This window comes from Nannobrachium achirus (genome assembly GCF_963921795.1).
Source record: "Nannobrachium achirus genome assembly, chromosome: 6".
In the NCBI taxonomy this organism is placed as follows: Eukaryota; Metazoa; Chordata; class Actinopteri; order Myctophiformes; family Myctophidae; genus Nannobrachium; species Nannobrachium achirus.
The window spans coordinates 22,851,826-22,868,885 of record NC_137815.1 but is presented as its reverse complement, the minus strand read 5'-3'; the positions used below and the strand labels follow the sequence as shown (position 1 = coordinate 22,868,885).

At 42.5% G+C, this 17,060-nt stretch overlaps 1 protein-coding gene across 1 annotated transcript; it reads right to left on the bottom strand.

The window, feature by feature from the left end:
* Positions 1-2,722: 2,722 nt before the first annotated feature.
* pck1 (phosphoenolpyruvate carboxykinase 1 (soluble)) lies at positions 2,723-13,453 on the bottom strand (the record flags this gene model as incomplete). The annotated part of the gene is made up of 10 exons (XM_080728421.1): positions 13,363-13,453; positions 11,623-11,908; positions 10,142-10,326; positions 9,004-9,207; positions 7,885-8,072; positions 7,195-7,357; positions 5,194-5,418; positions 3,769-3,900; positions 3,525-3,620; positions 2,723-3,180 (listed from the first exon to the last, which is right to left on the bottom strand). Exons 2-10 carry the CDS (start codon positions 11,844-11,846, stop codon positions 2,723-2,725), a joined length of 1,875 nt encoding a protein of 624 aa, XP_080584547.1. The 5' UTR covers positions 11,847-11,908; positions 13,363-13,453.
* Between the last annotated feature and the right edge of the window lie 3,607 nt (positions 13,454-17,060).

The window sequence follows — 17,060 nt, the reverse complement described above, 5'->3', positions numbered from 1 at the left end:
CCCAGTTTGACATGCATTGGCTACGACCCCCCATTTAATGGTATTACTATCTCTGAGAGAGTTACATACCCACAAGGGTCCATTTTGTTCCAAACTATCATTTAGCTGGGGACCCTCGATCTGGAACTCCTTAAGGACCCCTAAAGGTCCCCAGACCCCACTTTGACAACCAATGATCTACTGCAGTGCCAGTGATTCTTCTCAAAGTAGGGTCCCCACGGGGTCCTTGAGAGGGTTCCATTGGGTCCCCAGCTAAATGATTGATAGTTAGTATGTAATAGGGGTGTAATGATACATTTTAATAGCGATTCAATACATATCACGATACATGGTTGACGATACGATACATGGACGATATTGGCTCATTCATGGCGATAGGCCTACGAAATGATTCGATTCAATGATTTAAAATCGATATAGTAACTATTTAGCAAAGAAATTAAATCTATGTGAAAAGTGTGGATAGTGCAGGTGTTTAAGGGAAACATGTATTATTATGGATATACGGTAAATAAGTAAACACAGTGATTATCTGGCAAATATATGGACATTGTATTTGAACACAAGTGGACAAACCTGCACCTTGACATGAACCCAGAGATTACACACATTTATTGATAGACCAGTGTAGCTATATGGAAAGGAAAAGTAATGAAACCCCTCTTTTTAAAAATGTCTTCTTAAAAATGCTAAATATAATGCACAAGTAGGAAGTATCGATACAATCAATTATTTGCACTACCGATTCGATACGATACAAAATCAAACGATACGATTCAATTTTAGCTGTTTTCAATTCAATATACATCAATTTTGTTAATTAAAAACAATATTTCGGTGCAGTTACTATATCGTTACACCCCTAGTATGTAACCAAATGGATCCTTGCAGGTATGTGACTCTGAAAGTGTAAGATGGAACCAAATGGATAGCTAATGGTTCTATATTGTACACTCTGTTTTAATGCAGTACGAAACCGGGGGGTCCTTGGGAATATAGTCTTAGACAAAATAGCCTACATGTTGTCATAAAGACATGACATGTCACAGTTATAGTAATGTGTGTGTGTGTGTGTGTGTGTGTATGAATCGCAGACCAGAGTGCTAACGATATTGTTCAACAGGTTGGCTGGGCTGCTCTAAATGGTTACTTGCAATCACAAGCAATTGTGTATGCTGTTCCATAGCCGGCAGGAGCTTTGTAGGTCACACATTGTCCTGCATAGTGACATGACCATAAACAGGCTAAATATACACCAATAACCACCTATAAGGCCTTTTAAATACTCTTGCTATCATGTCATGGTACACACAACAAAAGCACAACCACAGTCAAGGGCACTGACAAACGCAACAGAGTCACAAATACATTTAAATAAGGTTTATTCTTGTTTTCTTCCCCCTCTTTGGAGATTAGCGATTACAACCATATACAGAAACACAAAATAAAACAATGCAATATAAAAATAAATTAACATAAAATAACAACAACAGGAAAACAGGAAGAAAACCAAAAATGTTCCAGGTTCGACATTTAAACCCAGATCCCCTTGGCATTATTATTTCTCTGACAACCATATAAATCCATGTGGTTGTGATATAGAAATACTGTGCGTTTCAATAGTTTATGTTTAAATAGCGGCAGGCTTGAGGTCTGAACTGTGAAGCAATGCATCGGAACAATAACTAAAAGAGAGACTTAAATCATCTGGAGAAAGTAGGCCTCAGTGGTTCTCAAAGTGGATTCCAGGGACTCTGTGGGTTCCTTTAGGGGGGTCTAAATTGACCCATACAAGTCTGTAACTCAGACAGTGTAAATGAAACCAAATGAACCCTAACAGGTTCATTTGGTTCCAGAAACATGTCACTGACTGCAGATCTGTTTGAATCAGTGAACAGTCTCAAAATGGACCCCGTAGAAGACGTCTAAGTTCCTACATTAGTTGACGATTTGTCTCTACGCTCTTTTCATGTAAGACACACACTTTCCCTCAGATTATCAGACAGGAACATGTATAGCCCTTTACTAACTCACTACATTAAAACACTATCAGAGCAGCCAAAATGTTGTTTTCTGTCAGTGAATATTAAACATTTAATTTTCACAGTAAAGGTTTGAAAGTTGAATCTCTGAAAAATAGAGCCCTTTTTTTCAAAACAAACAAAACAAAAACATATCAGCAATATTAACAAGATTCAAGAACATTATATTCTACAATTATCAATGTTGAATTCCATCTAGAACTTTCAACATTCTATCCTAGAATTCTATCTGTCATTACAGGCATTTTCTTTTTTAATTAGGCCCACTTTTTTCCCCCAAAGCTTTTCCTACTGATCTACAAGCCTGTAGATCAGCGTTTTTATTTTGTATATAGGTTAACATAATCTTCTTCAGTTAGATTACTGTCCTTCAACACAGAAGAGCTGACGGCTTTCTGATTTGTCATATGTTTCCTACACCCCTGGTGCTAAAAGACGGGTTCGAGGACCCGTCCTTGAAGGAGTTACGGTTGGGGCCCCAGCTAAATTATTGATAGTTAGGAACCAAATGGACCTTTACAGCTCTCTACTGTAACTCTGAGATTGTACAAATGGAACCATAAGGGTCCCTTTGGTTCCATTTGCACACTCTCAAGAGTCTTGGAGGTCAGTGGCCCTAATCCAAACTCTCTCTCTCTCTCTCTCTCTCTCTCTCTCTCTCTCTCTCTCTCTCTCTCTCTCTACATCTGGTCGACCCGGTGCTCCAGCAGGTCCAGCTGCCTGGCCACCTCGTTGGGCAGGTCGTCGTTGACCTGCGTGTCGAAGTACTTCCTCACGTCCGCCACCTCCCTCTGCCAGAACTCCTGGTCCAGCGAGAACAGCTGCTCCAGGTCCACAGCGTCCCTCATGCCCTCCAGGTTAAGGGACTGGGCGGCGGGCAGGTAGCCCACGGCGGAGGGCATGGCGCCGGCCTCGCCGCTCAGCCGGCGGAACATCCAGTCCAGGACGCGGATGTTGTCGCCGAAGCCCGGCCACAGGAAGCCGGCGGTGGGGCTCTTGCGGAACCAGTTGACGTGGAAGATCTTGGGCAGCTTGGCGCCAGGCCGCTCGGCCATGCTGAGCCAGTGGGAGAGGTAGTGGCCGAAGTTGTAGCCGAAGAACGGGCGCATGGCGAAGGGGTCGTGCATGATGACCTTGCCTGGGAGGAGCGGAGGGAGAGAGGTCGTTAATACTGGGATATGTTTGACCATGTTTTGGTCTCTTATCATCATATTTCTATAGATTAGCCTATGGGTTTTTGTTGAGATTTGTGCGATATATTCTTCGGTTGAGGCTCTGTTTAGATCTGCTTCCAATCTGAATTCAAGAAGCAATAAGTCTGAGTATCTCGTGATTCAATGTTTTGGTTCTAACAAGGAAACAATTCCATACCGTTAGTTTAAAATATTCTTTGGAATAGACAAACCGATGACACCTTCCTGTGCAGAACTTTTACTAGTCAGAATTACAGACTCATTTGAAGACTCAGCGTCAGGTACTGACCTTGGTGTTCTGCTGCAGCGGTGGCTTCAGATCTCATTGCTGCTCCCACGAACACTCCATGCTGCCAGCTGAAGGATTCATACACCAGAGGAACTCCTGAACGCACATACACAGAGATAAGGACACGTCAGACTGTGATATCACCTGAGAATAAGCTGCTGCGTTCCACTATAATTACACCTCAGTCCCCCCAAAATCCTATTCTATACTGTTCTGAATATTCTATTGTCTTGTCTCTACTCACCCTCGGGCCTGCGGCCTCCAAAGATGATGGCCTCGATGGGGACGCCCTCTGGGGACTCCCACAGGGGGTCGATGATGGGACACTGGCCAGCAGGGGTGCAGAACCGAGAGTTGGGGTGGGCACTGGGCTCACCTGGAGGGGAGAGAGAGAGGGGGGTGGGGGGAGTTAAGCTTTGTGAAATAATGAACTTCAATTGACTGCACTTTATTGACAGGTATGCTGATAGAATGACGCTTTCAGTAATAGTTTGTTTATTCATTGGAGTTTTCAGGGAGAGAGTATCTGATCTATTCATGATCACACACATTCTGCCTGGACATTAATCAGTTTTTAACCTGGCATCCCTATTTTGGGTATTTAGGCATTATAGGCAAAGACATTTAAAAGAAATTCAAATATTTCTCGAAAATAGCTAAAATAGTCGATCTATGAGCTCACAAACCAAGATTGTGGATTGGCTATTTTAGCTACATTTGAAAATGGGCTGTGATTAAGTTATTGAGGCTCTGTGTGCTTCTTAAAGGACGATCATAACCGTAACCATATCCATATCTCCAATCATAACCATAATCATAAAGATAAACCTAGTGTGAGGAGTAACCACAGTGAAAAGTGTTCGAGACAGACTGCTGGCTCACACGTTTTTCATATTGTGAAATGTTGAGCAGAAATGGAAATAAAGTTTAGAATCTAAACTATATTGAAGTGACTGAACGCAATTGACAACATTTGCTAGGCTGAGTTACAGACTGTAGCATTCAAAGATTGTGGAGGAATTGTCTGTCTCACAATGGAACAAAGTAGAAATGGTCAAATCTGACCATTAACTCTCCTACTGCCAGATTATTTATTTATTTATTGGGTCTGGTGCCATCAAAAAGCGGCTTACCTTTGCGACGTTATAGCAGATAGACAGACATTTATTTATTTTTTATTTATTTATTTTTTTATTGTGCAATAGTGCACTTTGGTCTGCCAGGCAGCAGAGGGCGGCGTCATGCGAGAATGAATGTGAATTTGCCTGTTATGTGTTGAAGAAGAAGAAGACCAGTCACTGGCCACAGAGCCTTACAGCCAGAGGAAATCAACAAGGAAGTGAATTGTTCTCCGTTGATCTAACGCATAATGGATTTTTTACACCATCACCGCGGAAAATGTGTTTATAGTACACGGCCGCGCGACCCCTCATCAGCTTACAGTCATCAGACGAACGAACCGAACGAGCGCCGTATTGGCATCGAGGTTCTGTAAAAAATGGGGCGAACGTTAACGTTCAAAGCGTGGGGAGAGTTAACATGATGTCCAGTGATGTTGCGATGCAGGAATTGAAACCTATGCCAGTGTTACATGTGTGATGTTGTGTCAAATGTAATCATGTCTAAAATATTAAACGGTGAGTCCCGTTTGATTGACAGGTGGACCTACCATCCTCGGCGCTCCAGGGCTTGTTCTTCCAGGAAGTGACGGTGACTCCCTCGGGCAGTGATTGGTCCATGCCCTCCCAGTACACGCCCCCGTCGCTGGTCTCGGCCACGTTGGTGAACACGGTGTTCTTGATGATGGTGGCCATGGCGTTGGGGTTGGTCTTGGCCGAGGTGCCGGGGGCCACGCCGAAAAAGCCGTTCTCTGGGTTGATGGCCCGCAGGTTGCCTAGCAACGAAACAGGAAGAGCAAGAACGAGAGACAAAGTTAATTTATTATTTCCTTTGTTTCATTTTTTTTCTCGTTTTGATATCTCCATATATGGGCATAAATGGACACACGCAAACAGATGGTCAAAACAGATCCTATGACAACAGGTATAATGGGGTTTGCATTAAAGGGCGGGGCATTCATTCCCTATTTACATTGTTCCCGAGTTGGCCAGGGCGCCGCTAGACGCTCGGCCGGCCGAGCTTCTAGTATATATAAATATATATATATATATATATATATATATATATATATATATATATATATATATTGTACCACGTGTGTTGTTTTGAACTCAAAGCCAACCCTTTAAAGGACAGGATAAGCCCACTTGAAAATCTCAAAAGCGTTCAAGGCTCACCCATCTGGCCACTTAACACAGCAGCCATTTGGCCATTTGTTAAGTGCTCAGATGGTTGGGCCGTGTGCATTTTCAGAGCATGTTTGTTTTAATGATCTATTGGTCAATTGTGTTTCGTCTTGGATCAATGGAACTAAAGTGATTAAGTTCCTATTTATCGGTACGATAATGAAAACAAATTTTCCAACGTTGTAAAGAAACATCCATTTCTTAGGCGGCATTCACACAGGCACGTTTTATTGCGATTAAAACGAATCCTCTAACGTATTGTCGGAAAATACACAACGTTTGGGCATGTGTGAAGATGCATCCGTATTCTTTTTCGAAACAAAGAAACGAATGCAAATCCACAAAAAAACGGTGGTTTCGATTCGCTACAGCAAACGCTTCACTGTTGGTGTGAATCCATCCGTCTCAAATACAGGCAATATAGAGCCATGTGCGGGTTAAATCCATAGTTATTTATAAAAGGTTAAATCCCCCTCCAGACCGTCCGCTCTCATTAGATTTCTGACCATTCTGGCCGCCTCCTCCCCTCATTGATTTAATTTCTGCTCACCGCTCCCTCGATCGCACATGGTGTATTATTTGTGAGGAGTTGCTCACAGTTAGATAAAAGGAAAGTGCCACTGGAGTCACTTGTATATTATAGGCTATAGGCCTAATATAATATAGGCCGATGTGTGGGTCTCTCGCCCTTGCTCGCGCGCGCGCTCTCTCTGTCGCTCTCTGTGCCAAATCGTGTCCAAATGGAAACGCTTTGCGCGGAGCGCAGAGAGGGAGCCAGCGGAGGGCAGCCAAGACGAGAGAGAGAGAGAGAGAGAGAGAGAGAGAGAGAGAGAGAGACGTTCTCCTCTTCGTAAATATTCATATCTTGCTAAAGTATTTGCTGTCTGCTTTATTGCTGGTAGATTTTGAGAGTCCCTCCGGTCGCCGCTGGTTTTATTTTTTGATCGCCCGTTTACGACCGTCAACCGCAGATAAATAGGCTAACGCCTGCGCTGCAATTTTGCGGCGGTCCTGCAGTTACATTGTGAGTTGAACTTCAACTTGAAGAATTAATAAACACAGGGAGATGGAGGAGGCATTATATTATGCAGCTTGGATACATACATGTCCAATGGACAGACGTGGACGATTCCTTGTTTCGGATGACAATGTGCAGTGCGAGCGCAAACGTATCAATTAAATATGCAAGAATGTAGCAACTTCACCCCTCCCATTCGCACGACTAAACCGAATTATATTATGAGAATGTGGCCTTAATGTTGATAAATAAAATTGTAGTGTTTTGTAAATGATTTAGAAGCCCACTTGCAATTATCCTCACGGCGCAAAGGGAATCAGTGTTCTAATCGTTAAAAGATCCTCACCCTGTTCGTCAAACTTCATCCAGGCGATGTCGTCTCCCACACACTCCACCTTCCACCCGGGCAGGGTGGGGCTCAGCATGGCCAGGTTGGTCTTCCCACAGGCACTGGGGAACGCCGCTGCCATGTACTTCTTTACACCGGCTGGGTTGGTGATGCCCAGGATCTGAAACACACACAGAGAGAGAGAGAGATGTGATCCTTCACTGAGTATTCTGACATTGTATTGGCAGACAGGATTAACATGCGGACAGACGGATAAAACGGTGGATAGATCAATGAGGGAAGGAGAGAATACGTAGACAGATAATCATGGATATAGATAGACAGTAGATTGGTGGTTTTCAACCTTTTTCATATGAGGTCCATTATTTATTCGACATTTGAGCCATGGACCATTTGAGCCATGGATAAGATTTTGTCCACAAGACAATTCCATGCTCTAATTGTGTAGACTTCTTGTAAATTTTTAACTATAATTTAACTCTTGCGAGCGTAAAACGAAACCATTTGGTTTCATTTTACTTTCTCAAGAGTTAAATATCTATAAGGGTCCATTCGGTTACGAACTCTCCTTCATTTAGCTGGGGACCACCTGGAATCCCTTCAAGGACCACTGGTGGTCCCCGAACCACTGCAGTAGATAGACAGGCAGACAGACAGACAGACAGACAGAAATAAAGCCATTCCTACCAGCATGTGTTCGGCGAGCCAGCCCTCCTCCTTGGCGATGCGCGAGGCGATGCGCAGAGCGAAGCACTTCTTCCCCAGCAGCGAGTTCCCGCCGTAGCCGCTGCCGAACGACACGATCTGCCGGCGGTCTGGGATGTGAGCGATCAGAGTCTGCTCAGGGTTACACGGCCAGTTGTTCACCAGAGGCTCTGAGAGAACACAGAGAGAGAGGCATGGGGGTCAGAACAACTCATCAGTTCATAGAATCTTTATATTTCTAAGCTAAATTAGTTTAATATAGCATCACAATCCTTTTAATCTGCTATTCAAAAAACATGAACATTTGTGCAAGTCTTTTTTCCAGGGACAAATGTTCAAATGTTCATATGACAAAATAAGTTTGACATGGGTTTCCGCAGCCCAATACAACCACTGTTCTAGTGAGTGCTGTATTTGTAGCTTTGAGTCCAATTAATGAACAATGCTCAATTAGTGCTACTAATCTCTAAGTAGTAGCTTAATTTAATTATAATGGAGACCAATTTCTTTGTTTCAGCATCACACCTGGTTCAGCTAAGCTGGTGTCGAGCCATATATAATCGTTTACTTCAGTATTTTAGACACTGTATATTTACAGCTTATAATTATGTAGATTACTAATTCACAATGTAATATTGTATCAAGCTTCATGTCAAATGTAATTATGCAGAATGTATACATATTATATATGTATGTGTATGTTACAAATCACTGTTATGCCTGTTTTGTTCTTTCCAGACGACACCCCACATACTGTACTCACACATAAAGATACAGTTATGTAACTCTGAACGTAAATATTATCTTAGGTCTTTATCTCTAACCGGATGCCCGTGGTAGCTGTAGACAGATCCTGAATCAGCCAGCTAAGAGGTTTTATAACAGCTTGCATAACACTTACAACTTTCTTAACACAATTTTGTGAATCACTAACTAATTTCTCTGTCTGTTGTATACATAACTGAAAATTGTGTAAAAAATCCCTCAATCCGAGACTCTGAGCCGACACAACTAATGCACATAACTGTAAAGTGATATCATTCTGTTTGTGTCCGGCATTGAACAGCGGTTGGAAAGAGACATTACGAGGCCTTGGCTTACTCTTGAGAGGCAGCGGGCATCCCACAGAGTGCAGACAGCGGACGAACTCCCCGGTTCCCAGGGCGCCGAGCACGGCTTTCCCCATGCGGGTCATGACCCGCATGCTGGCCACCACGTACGGAGAGTCCGTCAGCTCCACACCGATCTTAGAGAGGGGAGAACCCACCGGACCCATGCTGTAGGGAATCACGTACATGGTACGACCTGAGAGAGGGTGAGAGAAAGAGAGATAAAGACTTTTGATGTCCCTTGAAGGTGCTGTGCGTGATCTTTGTTGTAGTAAAAGCTAAGGCTCTATAATGTTCTGATAGTAATCATTGATGGAGTTTCATCCATGCCATGGATGCCATTTATCATCAATTTTGTATTGTTCCAGTTCCAGTTTGTCTGCTCATTTCCAATTTCACTTGTTTATCCTGTATCCTGTTTTGTATGATTGAGTTCTCTCTCCTAATTGGACAAAATTGGTATCCCAAACATTATTATATTATGTTTGAATATTTTATAGTGACATGCCTATTTAAACAAAAAGGTTTGCTTTAGCACACCTATAAAGCGACAGGTGCGTAAGAGAGGACCAAACTATGTAATCTGATGAAGTTCTCAGGACTGAGATATTGTATTTTCCCAATGAAGAATCTCCAATTGTTTTGCATCTGAAGACAATGTGCGAGAGTTTCTCCTGCTATATTGACATGCCCAAAATAGGGACGCCATGTTGAAAGTGGTCGAACCAATAAAACATTGGTTTCTAGAAACAAAAGAAAGCGTACAGTGAACTTAAATGCATGTCAGTGTGAAGACGGAATGTGCTCGCATAAGTCTTAATAATAATAGTCACCTACTTCCTCCTGAGGGGGAAATTCAGTATTTTCAGCCCAACCCAGCTGATTTGCTGCCCACAAGGAGCGTGTGAGCAATTAGGGGTTAAGAGTCGCTCAGGGACACACATCGACATTGCTACACTGGCCTGGAATTGAACCAAGGACAACCAGGAGCACTGGTTCCCCAAGCAGGCTCCCTAACCATTCAGCTATGCCACCCTGGGTGCTAAAGCCGACTGAGTGTGTGCTGGCCATTGTAATTGGGTGCAGTGCACGAGGGCTCGGGCACCCACAGTATGCCCGACTATGCTTACCACGCATGCACCCGGGGAACCTCTCCGCCATGGCTTTGTCAAACTCCTCCTGGGACATCCAGCGGCCCAGCTGGCTGACTCCGCCCCCCTGGGGGCGGGGCACTGTATCCCTCTGGTCCTGGGTGATGATCACCGTTTTGCTCTCCACCCGCGCCACGTCCCTGGGGTCTGTCCTCGCCAGCCAACTGCAGGAGAGGAGAGGAGAGAAGGAGGGGGGAAAAATGAGTTAAGGGGACAAATAAACAGCAGGGAGAAAAAGGAGGGAAGGAGGAGGTGTGCTCATTTACTGTGTCAAATATTTTCATATGACACATTTCTTTTTAATAACATGTGTACAGTGAAAACACGCCGGCCTCTTGCTGCAAACGTTACATAATTGTACCATTATCGTTCAGAACCAGACAAACCACTGAGCATGGCCTTTGCAGGTATGTTGTTTTTGTGGTTGGGGTACATTCTTCTTCAACCTGCTACTGACTGGGTATATATTCAAATGTAGCTTCTGAAACAGCTGGTTCTAAATGCTAAATGCATCGTTAGCCTTGTGTCACTTTCTGCCTATGTCACCTACTGTAGATGAGTTAAACAGAAAGTAAAACATGTTTTTTCTAAGTCATGTTTATCTGCCTTTATATCTGTCTAACTCTACTCTTCTAACACTTCTGATTCATCCTGCCTTATTGCCAATGTTCTCAGCCTACCAGAATGCTTGTTACAAAAACACTTTCTGCTTAAGTCAAGAAGTTGACTTAAAACACTTTCTGTCTAAGTCGTTTTTTGAACGTAACAAGCATTCTGAATTCTGAATGGCTTAGGACATAGGCAATAAGGCACCATGATGCCGCAGTGTTCAGGGTTCCCACACATCTTTACCAATTAATTTCCAAAACTTTTCCAAAACGTTTCCAGAATATTTAACCCGATTTCCAGGACGATATAACAATAATTCAGCTCAATAACGAGTCGCTTACTCCTATGCGCAATGCCCAAAGACAGGTAGTGTATGCCAGAGTGGTTCTCAACCTTTTCAGGCCGTGACCCCCGAAATAATCATATTTGAACTGGGGACCCCCAACCCTGACGAACATTAAGAATTCTATTGTGTTGCGAGGCGTTGTGAGCATGTAGATCTGCTATTTCTGCCTCTAATATTTGACAATTTGGCCAATGTTTAATTTGTCATTTCAGAGGTATTAACAAAATCAATAACCAAAGACAGTGCATAGCTATTTTATCCAGGACCTTCCAGGACCCTTGATCAATTCCAAAGCTTTTCCAGTACTGGAAAAATATTTTTCTAATTTCAAAATATTTCCAGGAATTTCATGACCGTGGGAACCCTGAGTGTTAGAAGAGTAGAGCTAGGCAAAACAAATTAAGTAGGAAACTATGCTATGAGGCTAAGTGCTTAATTCTATTCGGTTCTATGAATAACGCTTCATTGTATTCGACTGTCCGTTGACTCTAATGTATAATCTTACCAGTTCTCATATTTGCGTAGCTTCTTGATCATGCCCTGCTCCTCCAGCTGGGACAGGATGGCTCGGTTCTCCTCCTCGGTGCCGTCACAGATGTGCAGGGCGTCGGGCTGACACAGCGCCACGTTGGCCTCCACAAAGTCCCGCACGGCCGGGCTCAGTGAGCCCAGGTCCCCCTGTGCCACCCGGACACTGCCCTGGTTCTGAGACTGCAGCTGGGGAGGCATTCTGGAGCTGTGTGGTGTAGAGAGTGTGTGAAAGAGGAGAGGAGAGCTTGGAGTGGATAAGACTGTGGGGGCGGGGAATGAAGAGGGTTTGAGAAAGGGGGAAAGGAAAGGAAAGGAAAGGACAAGGGAGAGAAGTAGATGAGATCAGGGCTGTCACAATTATTACATAATCGTCTAATCGCAATTATTTGACATAATCGTAATTGTTTTGTGATAATCGTCATCGTCATAATCGAAAGATGTTTATACTGTATTATGTTAAAACATTTAAAAAATAGTGGAAATAGCAGATCTACAAGCTCACAACGCGTCGCGATGCGACGCGTTGTGAGCTTGTAGATCGGCTATTTCCACTATCAATGTTCTTTTTAAAGTGTAACGTTGTCAAATATGTTCTTCATTTCTTTGTATATTTATTTATTTATATGTGTCATATCTGCCACGTGCAACTTCAAAGCCTACAAGCCAAACAGAAATGTAATTGTCAACGACAAAAAAACGTTAATCGCAATTATTTGGGTGAGAATTAATCGTCATGTCATAATCGTGACAGCCCTTGATGAGATGAGAGCGAAAACAAATACTTTAGGTTAGTGGTTCGCAAACTTTTTTTTATTTTATTTTTTTATTTCAAGGATCCCCATAACTCTGGGAGTAGCCTCCACAAATGCTTAATCTATTTTCTTATGTGATTAATTTCATTCATTCATTCATTCATTTTTGTATTCATAGAATTGTTAATATATATATTGTTGTCTTGTACCCCAGGAAGACTATCTGCCTTCAGCTAATTGCACATAAACAAAAATAAACAAATTAACCAAGTGGACCCAGAAAGGGTCCATTTGGAATCTCCCGGACCCTCAGGGAGCTTGTCTGGACCCCACATTGACAACCATATACAGTATAGTAAAGGAGGACCAGAAATGAATAAAGATTTTTACATTTGTGTCCTTGAGGACTTTAATGTAAAGGTATCTACACGTTACAGTTCATTATGTCTCTGCAATGCATTGTCAATGTTCTTCCATTCCAACTATTGTCCATCTACTTTGCAGAAGTCTCAAGTCTGTCTGTGCATGAGTGTGCAATTGTGCATGTGTGTCTTTGAAGACTTTAATTTAAAGTTATCTTCACGTTACAGTTCATTATGTTCCATCAGGTGGGTGATGCAATAACACCCCCCCCCCCCCCTGCACAGACCATTCATCTCTAATTGATTTAATTCATTCAATTGAGAGACTAATATGGCAAACATGAATGCATTATTCTCCCTCAGTCTCGAGGCTGCAATGATGAGATTTGTTATCATACTGAATATAATATAATATAATACAATATAATAATGTAATAAATATAAATAGCATCACTGTTCAGAGAACCTACTTCTCAGATTCCCGCGCATCTTTCAAGAGCAGAACAATAAAACATAAGCAACAAGTGCATATCGTGCAAGTGCAACAGAAATGCATATATAGGCCTAAAAATACAAATAAATGCACAAATATACAATTACCTTTTTGGTGTTTGAGGTAGTATTAGTGCCTCATCAGTCGAGGTCCTTCTTTGGCTTGTTTTGTGGAGGATTGTTCAAGCTTGCTTGATGCTTGAGTTGAGATGTTAACAGCTCTGGGAGACGCTCTGCTTTTATAGGCTGGGATCTCCCTGAAGAAGAGGAGGGGGGCCCCGGGGGGGGGAGTCCACTCCGTCCACTCCACTCGTCGTGCACATCGTCCTGCGTGTTATTTGCATGAACTTGCCGTCCTTTTACGTTAATAATACGGAGGAAAAAACTTTGTTAATCATTAATCGGTCAAATTTGCGTCGTTAAGGGTTAATCATCGAGCAGCAGCGCAGCGGCGAGCACGCCGTGTGTTGCAAGCTGTCCTGTTCTACTGTCCTGTCCTGTCCTGACTGACTGACACGGGCTGGCTCGCTGCGCGTGCACGATAGTTGGTCAGTCTCCCTCTCTCTCCCCCTCCCTCCATTGTCTCTGAAATGCATTGTCAAGTTTTTCCCAATCTGGGAACCCATCGTCAAAGAACTTGTCCATCTACTTTGCAGAAGTCTTTCAATTCTGTCTCACTCTTTCTCTGTGCATGTGTGTGGGTGCGCGCGGCGTGTGAGGGATGAAGTTGTCAGTTTACTTTATACTGTCACGAAACTGTAACTTTTCCTACGCAAACTTCTTATAGTCTTCAATCAATCAACCAACCAACCAAAAGGTCTTATCTGAACTTGAACAGGCCTACAACTGTAAGTTTTGATGTGGTTTTAATTAATTGATGCTTTTATTAGCCTATAATAAATCGGGGATTCACTGTCTCTCCTGTATTAGGCTAGCAGCAGGTTTAGTGAACTTTGTTCCACATGGTGCAGAGTGTAGACTGGCAGGGTGAATATGATGTAATCTGGACTGCAGCTGCATCATGCATTGCATCCTCCTGCTGCACACTGACGTAATGACCATCCTTGGCCGGCCGCCCACTCATTGGCTGGCTCAAGGGGGCTCGTTCCGCCACATGGACAAAGGTCGCACAAGTGCATGCGTGTGTGTGTGTGTGTGTGTGTGTGTGTGTGTGTGTGTGTGCGTGTGCGTGTGCGTGTGCGTGTGCGTGTGTGTGTGTGTGTGTGTGTGTGTGTTTTGTGGCTGGCTGTAGGAGTATTTTATTGTCTTGAGTTCAGTAGAATTAATACTGCAACCAATCAAAGAAACAGAAGAAAAAGAAACGAGTGGAAGTATAAGTGTAATATCCTCTTTAGCCTCCTACCTTATATATTTTTGTCTATTGGGTGGATTTTGTTTATATTGACTTTGATCTTTCTCTCTCACATGGAATGTTTCATGTTAATGAGTCTACAGGTGATGTGATGACATTACATAATTAATGGGATTCTTGAATGATATAACAAATGTTGTATGTATGACATGTAGGCTACAATACCTGATGTGATGACACTGTGTCGGTAATCTTTCTGCTTCAAAAACCTTTGTAACAATCCTTCATGGTCATGGACACATATGGACATTATTGAAATTAAACCAAGCGTATATGCATAAGACAATCGTATTGAGCAGTGGTTCTCAACCTTTTCAGGCAGTGACCCCCAAAATGATCATAATATCTGACAAGCACTTGAATGTTGAAGTTGAGGCATTACAGATTGACCACAGATAAAATACTGTGAAAATAGCTGTTGCAAGGCGTTTTGAACTTGTAAATCAGCTTAAAATATGTTTAAATCATATTTCACAAGTCCATCAAATGTAAAAATATATTTGAATTAATAGGCATGGTGTGGGAGAAAAAGCTTGAAACTAAATTAAGACTGTTAAGTCTGATTTAAATCGTTGCACGATACTACGAGCAACGAATTAGATAAATAATTCTTGACCTCTGACATCCCACATCCCCCAACTGACAACATGACACGGCATCATAGGTCACCATGTCATTTAGTGCAGTGTTCCATGGAAGAAAATAAAAATGGAATTAAAAAAAGAATCACTTACTAATTGCATGGTCAGGGACCACAACATGCAATCTTCACAGACAACTGTTGAAAACCCCTATAGAACAAGGACAAAAACTGTATACAACATCCAATAGAATGTTCATTTTGATGATAGATGTTTTGGAGACGGATGTTAAAGTAACTTACAGGAATAGTACATAGCCTACTGTAATAGTCTTAATGGCTCGGCTAATTCAGGCTGCTGCCATTTTTCTCCAAACAACTTTGAAATGATATCTGCCATTATATCTGGCATTATATCTGGCAAATAGTAGAACTCTGTCTACTATTTTCAACATGTAACACCAATGAAGTAAAGCGGGATTAAAACGTGTTTGTCTCATCATTTATCTTTTTGGTTTGAACTAGGACTCAAATCTGTCTGGAACATTTGATGCATTTCTGTTGACTAGCCCTTACCCGTTCAAAGATATGAGCTCCGAAATGATGTGCAGTGTGTGGGTTATGGGATGTGTGTGGGTATATGAGGGATGGAAAGTAACTTTAACTGGTGTTTGCATGATAATATGTAGGCGCATCAATGTAAGAAATACCCGCTTCGTATAATGGCTATAGATACTGTGTTCCAACCCCCCCCACACCTCCCCCCCCCACACACCCCCCCCGCCCGCCCACCCGCCTGCACACACACACACACACACACAGAGCTGGTTAAACATGTTGCCTCATGCTAGATGCAGAATTGATTAGCCTCAAGCTAGATGCAGAATAGATAGTAGATACACCATAAAAATGCTAATATACAGCATACGATTTGTGAAAGTGACAAACGGGCTTCACAGTTATGTTAGGTGTGTTCATATGCTAATTGTGATGCGATTTCAGATCAATTGCTCCAGCCACTGAGGAGAAACGCTGTTTCAGACAGACAGACAGACAGACAGACAGACAGACAGACACTCACTCACTCACTCACTCACTCACTCAGTCAGACAGACAGACATTCGCAAAATTATAGTATAGATAATGGAGAATCTAGAGATGCTCGTAGTAGTGATCTGCAGTTATCTTTGTCTTCAGTTCTTTATCAGGAGATATCAAATCAGAGCCTACAATTATCATGATGATATTATGGAACTGTCTGTTTTTAAACAATACTGGCTCTAACGGCTATCTACAATATGATGTATGACTGTATTTTGACAAGTTAAAGTAAAACATTTAAAAAAGAATAGAATATTATGCAAACAAAAACTAGTGGGATTCTACATTAGCCCAGTGCAGTGACATGTGCACAAACAAGATACAGAAAAATCCCAAATGTGAGCTTGTAGATGTAGATCTGTGCAAAACAGTGTGACTCCAAACGACAAATAAGAAAACAGAGCATAATGCGGGTTTAAACAACAGTGGGGCGTTTACTGTGCAGGTATAGGCAGGCAGAAGTCAGAGAGTCTCGCTCAAAGACAACTGTGAGACACCTTTGACCTTTGACACATGACTGTTGATGGACACAATGTCCTGCAGTGGAGATTGAACTTGTGGGACCTTTTGGTGACAGAACACGTTCTTCCCAATCCCAACCCCCAGAGTAGCCAGCGCTCACAGACACAGAAACACAGGTAATCGTCCATAAGAGCCAATACAAGCTGAACTGGTTCATGTCACAACACTGGGGAAAAACAAAAGAAAGGAGCGTGTCTTTTTGGCAAAGAGTGCAAATCCCAAAACAAGATG